At 32.3% G+C, this 5,760-nt stretch overlaps 1 protein-coding gene across 1 annotated transcript; it reads left to right on the top strand.

Annotated features, from left to right (window-relative positions):
* The first annotated feature begins 363 nt into the window (after positions 1-363).
* Positions 364-5,339, top strand: LOC134279037 (uncharacterized). Its single transcript, XM_062761375.1, has 5 exons — positions 364-455; positions 1,712-1,962; positions 2,256-2,391; positions 4,024-4,190; positions 5,093-5,339. Exons 1-5 carry the CDS (start codon positions 397-399, stop codon positions 5,329-5,331), a joined length of 852 nt encoding a protein of 283 aa, XP_062617359.1. The 5' UTR covers positions 364-396; the 3' UTR covers positions 5,332-5,339.
* Positions 5,340-5,760: the final 421 nt, after the last annotated feature.

Below are 5,760 nucleotides of genomic sequence, written 5' to 3'. Positions count from 1 at the left end.
TAGTACTTTAAGTAAATGTTTTTCATTTTTTAACTCTGTAATGAAAACGTTTAAGAAGTCTTAACTGTTTATCTATATTTACATATGTATCACTGACCTACATCAGGAACCTTTCGAACCATGTCTCCGTTGATCCATATCTTTTGTATCAAATTATTACACTAAGCGTAAACATACAAACAGAAAGATATTTTACTAATTTGGAGGTGAATGGTTCATAATACAATGTGTTCCACCATTCTCTATTTTTAAGTATTATTAAGGAAAAGAAAGTGTTGTTTATACTTTAAAAAGAAATAAATTTCTTTATATTCAGAATTCTTGACCTTTTCTATTAGATAGCACACCAGCTTTATCGACATGTACTAAGAGGAATACATTCTACAAACCAAAGCTATGGTTAGCGTAAACCTTTTGTCCTTAATGTCACTGATTTATATTGTGGAATGTCAAAAGTAAGTCTGAATCTTTTTTGTGATAAGCTTACTTCTCCATGGCACCTGATCCCAGCTCTGATGTTTTTATAGTTCTGTGTTTGTCAGGTCTTTTTAACAACCATATAATATATGAAATGCTGATTTTAAACAAGTTTGTTTAAATTATAATATCAGGTAGTCTGTCAGTAGCTTCGGTTAAAAAATACATCTAAAATAGATTATGCTCTTATGTATCGAATTACTTTGGAGACAAAACCGGTATATGCAGATGATAACGTTTTACCGACCCTAGCCTCATTTTCGATTTCTATGCGCGATCGACTTTTGAATTGATACTTAAACAAGAAGATAGCAGTGTAAAAGTTTATGTCATCCCATTTTGTTTAAGGAATGAAGCTTATTTTACCGAAGGATGTTATACGATATAACATAGGGACAGTTTACGCTTTATTAGCGGTTTATAAAAAAAACATAAACTGGCCGAAGTTATATTATATCTTATATCATAGGTTAAAATATGCTTCATTCCTAGTAATTTTATTTCGGTGTGGACAATAAGACAGGGTTTCCTCCAAAAATGGCTTCAAATTAAGCATATTTTAAAAGTAACGTCAAACGGAGTAGGCCTAGTATATTTTTGACGTTACTCTCTGTAACGTAGGAAACCTTTGTTATTTAATATAAACTAACTCTTTTTTATCCAATCAAATCACGTTATACAACCAAAATTAGATCATCTCATACTGTAATGAACATTAGACTGCATTAACTTTTAATCATTGCAAACAGTTACATGTACAAAAAATCCCTTTTAACTTCAAAAGTGGGTATCAAAAAGCACATTTCTCATTGATATGAATTTTTTTTTAAATATTTGTTTTAAATTTCATTTCCATCATTTAATATGAAGCTATCGAAATAAATCCACCTTAAAATTCATTTTAACAATTCAAATTTGGAGGATAGCAAATATTGACCTCATGTGCGGATACATCAGATGCCATGGAGGAGTAGGCATCCCCTATCGACCGGTCACACCCACCGTGTGCTTCTTGTCATGCCTGATCGGATTAACGATTAATGAATAAAACAATTTACGTGATAGCACTTTGACTAAAAGGATTGTTACTCAAAAGGAGAGGGCTTATGGTATCATAAGATTTGGACACATTAGAAATATTAATGTTTCGTTCTGCGTTCAGTATGTTTAAATACCATCCCTACTATACATTTGGTCTATACACTCAGTCTATTAACGATACTTTTTTGTTTAGACCTATTAAGTTGGATTCTTATCATTCCCTTATTTCACACATGGAGGAAGGGGCAGATATCAGTTTCTTCTTTAACACTGCTAGTTGTGCACCATCCTCAGTTTCAAATACAGCATCATTGATATCCAGTTCGGAATATTTCCCTGTATTTGGAGGTGAACTCAAGTTATTTATTTCCATAAATACATCAAACGAAAAAACAGGACAGACGTTTTTCAGTCAAGTCCGGTTCATTGATCAAAAACCAAACGGTTAGTGTTATTTGTGTTCTTTTTCCCTGAACTTTCATTTATGATATGTCAGGTAAAGCAGAGAATGAAAGACTTTTGAAAAAGAATAATACCTAGAAAAAAACATATCAGTAACTGAATTTATTGTACTGATCTTTTGATCTGAATAGCAAACTGCTTAGAAAGCAAGTAAAGGAAATACTCAAAAATATTGTTTAAAATCCTCTTGATAATTAAAGGAAAGTGGAAATTTAATTCCTTTTTTTTTTTTGTGAGATTTGTTAAAAGTACTTATTTTTAATTTTTTTTAACAGTGTTGAATGAGGAAATAGAAACAATATGGATTGCCAATGATACGGCTTTTATATTTTGGGGGAAACCTGGCTTCTTTGTGAACAATACGGCTGATATTGACCTAGTAGCTTGTAGCTGGACAAAAGGAGAAGGGAAGTATGAAAACTTAACCTGTAAGAGAAAAACTACTTATTTTAATTTAATTTGTCGACATTTTAAATCAGCCATATAAATCTACCTTGTTAATAGAAGGCATGTTTATGTTTGAGTCACTGTACGCCCATATTAGATATGTATACTCACCGTCAATAGAAACGCACCACCCTAATTTTAGGGGTGAAAATTATATACGGGATATAACTATGTACCAAAAAAGTTAGGACATCTTTTACTTTGCCAAATCAGTTATTTAACGATTGAATGATTTTCATTCCATTACCGGAAGTTGATTTTTAGCCCCCTGAACAGAAATCAAAAATTAGCATTTTTAATAAAATTATTGACAATATTTTGGGTTTTCAAGCTTTTGTACCTGTTAATTTTCTTGTACAAAAGTCCGCCTTCTTTCTCTTCCGGATGTGATGCCTGTATTTCCTCAAAGTAACTGAAAGCACACATTTTCATTGCTTATATTGGAAATTTTCAAAATAAAGAAAAGGGAGAGTTCCAGATGCAAATATACACTACATAACGACTAATCGGGCTCATGTGTTTTAAAAGCATGAATGACAGTTCCTTGACCGGAAGTCCAAGGGTTACGACACTACGCCAAGTTAGAGAAAATTCGACCTCAGTATCTGAAAAACAGGCATTTAAAAAAGGACAAGAATATTTATTTCGCATAGATTAAGACATTAATAAACGTAATGCATGGTAGAATTCGGGCTGCTTATGTTGTACCTGGCGGACTAGCACGTTTTAATTGAATGGTCGGAAGGGGGGATGTTCTAGAGTTATGTGTTACTTTATAAGGTTTAAAGATAAGATTAAGAATAAATACATAAATGTAAAAAGTAAATTTACAAAACAATGATACTTCATTTAAACGTTAAATGTTATCTTTAGACCTTAGAAAGTAACACATAACTTTTAAAACATCCCCCCTAGCGACCATTCAATTAAAACGTGCTAGTCCGCCAGGTACAACATAAGCAGCCCGAATTTGTTTATTAATGTCTTAATCTATGCGAAATAAATATTCTTGTCCTTTTTTAAATGCCTGTTTTTCATTGGATTTTCTCTAACTTGGCGTAGTGTCGTAACCCTACTTCCGGTCAAAGAACTGTCATTCATGCTTTTAAAACACATATGTTTCATGTAGTGTATATTTGCAGAAACTTCCCTTTTATTTTGAAAATTTCCAATATAAGCAATGAAAATGTGTGCTTTCAGTACTTTAGGAAATACAGGCATCACATGTGGCTTTTATACAAGACTTATAATTAACAGGTACAAAAGCTTGAAAACCCAAAATATTGTCAATAATTTTATTAAAAATGCTAATTTTTGATTTCTGTTCAGAAAATCAACTTCCGGTAATGGATCAATAAAATAACTGATTTGGCAAAGTAAAAGATGTCCTAACTTTTTTGGTACATAGTTATATCCCGTATATAATTTTCACCCCTAAAATTAGGGTGATGCGTTTCTATTGACGGTGAGTATATTTCTATTAATCCCTGAACACATTCCAAAAACTGTAAACCAATTATCGGGTGTCAGGATGAAAAAAAGAAATTATTGCAAACACATCTGAAAAAGACTTCGATTATTGTAATTTTTTCAAAGCATATGGATGAAGCAGAACAGAGAACAAAAACATCTTACATCATTCAATGATATTAAGGCTGTTTTGACTTCCGGTGAAAAGGTGCGCTGGATCGTAAATGGAGGATGTAAATGTCCACCTGATGTTGACGTGTGTGGGGACGGTTCCATTGGTGATACCATTAGAGGTAGCTGACAATAAACACATTGCAATAACGTTCAAAACCAAAGGAGGTCCGTGTTTCTCTGCTCCTATTTTGTATTGTTTATTGGATTTTTGCGCTTGAATACTGTTGGTTATCTCCATATGTTTTGTTTAAGAAACTTTTATAGCTATGATGACTAACGGTTTTTATTTAATTTGTGGCGTATGAATCAAAGATTTTTAAAACTATACTAGAGAAAATCAGAATATCGATAAAATTTTGGTAAAATCAGTACAAAACAACTACTAAGAGGCTTAACTAAAGTCAATATGTTTCATATTGTTAACATAAGGTTTTGTTGTTGGGTTTTCATTAGGTCTTTCACAAGCAAAAAACCAAAATATGGGATAGATGTTCCAAAATCTGTGGTATTTTATTTCTTCTCAATTAAAAGTTTTGAAATAACCTTGTGTCATATGAATAAAAGATATTCACATGTTTATGTGTGTGTGTGTGGGGGGGGGGGGGCTGTGGGGTGGAGGAGGTTATTTACTCAGAGAAATTCCAATACTCTTATCTCTTCTCTGCTTATCATCCCTGACGAAGATTATAGCAATCCATTGGGTAAATAGTTTACTTTCTAAAATGGCACAATTTTCTTGTATACTTGAAATTCAAGTATGCAAAAAACAGAAGGAAACCCCAAAAGATTGAATATTAAGAATTTTTATTTAACTCTAAATGCTAAAGGTAATTCAAACAATACTAAAATTCAAATTGTAACAGAAAACTTCAATGTAAGTGTGACCATGCCCCCTTAAAGTTTCAATATTTGTAAAAATTAAATTCACAGGTCATGTTTTTAAAGCAAGCACATTTTTAATTTTATATCTGTCATCTTATATGTATGTTCCTTTAGCATGGTGTTTATTTCTCGTTTTTAGATTTCAAAATCATGACGGATGGTTCTTTAAGTTTTTCTACATCCATGACAATCCATGCTTTTCTTTCTTGGCGGTATACTCGCATTATTGTTTTTGGACATGTTTACGATAATAACACGGCCAATCTAACCATTTCCTACCTGGATCCCACCACCTGGGATGATACAGAAGATCACGTCATTTCATGCCCAATAGCGTCAGAGAACTCAACAGAAGGAGCAAATTTTTTTTATTGTTAGTTCATAAGTGCATGTATATATAATTATAATAAGTGCATGTATATATACTTATATTAGTGATTGTTTGTTTATTTGTTTTTTGTTTGACGATTTACGGCCGAGAAGGACTTGTGTGAAAGAGAAAGATTCTCGCAGACACATTTTAATTTCAATTGCTGTTATGCATAATTATTAAAAACAACCTTAGCAAACACACACAGAGGAAAGGAAAGTTAATTATATACACATGTTTCTTGATTCAAACGTTTTCTGTCTCATTATATAGTACATAGTGCAGTGAAAAACAGATATTTAGTTTATATTAGGTAAGAATTGAATTAATAGCCATCAAGCTCAGAACCCATAAAATAGAACAACCTGGAAGCAGATCTAACGCAGACGTCTAAAAAATTAGAGCTGGAACAAGGTGCAGTGGAAGAAAAAGCGTTC

This window comes from Saccostrea cucullata, unplaced genomic scaffold, assembly GCF_032062105.1.
Source record: "Saccostrea cucullata isolate Sc308-1 unplaced genomic scaffold, CSIRO_AGI_Scuc_v1 ctg278, whole genome shotgun sequence".
NCBI lineage: Eukaryota > Metazoa > Mollusca > Bivalvia > Ostreida > Ostreidae > Saccostrea > Saccostrea cuccullata.
Note: the sequence above shows the minus strand (reverse complement) of the source record. Positions and strands in the feature narration are given on the sequence as shown.

What these genes read in the sequence shown, in the direction of transcription:
- LOC134279037 (XM_062761375.1), top strand. Translation starts at nt 397, where the DNA reads ATGGTTAGCGTAAACCTTTTGTCCTTAATGTCACTGATTTATATTGTG. An exon ending in CATTGATCAAAAACCAAACG is followed by an intron (nt 1,963 to 2,255) that starts GTTAGTGTTATT and finishes TTTTTTTAACAG; the next exon opens with TGTTGAATGAGGAAATAGAA. An exon ending in CATTGGTGATACCATTAGAG is followed by an intron (nt 4,191 to 5,092) that starts GTAGCTGACAAT and finishes TCTCGTTTTTAG; the next exon opens with ATTTCAAAATCATGACGGAT.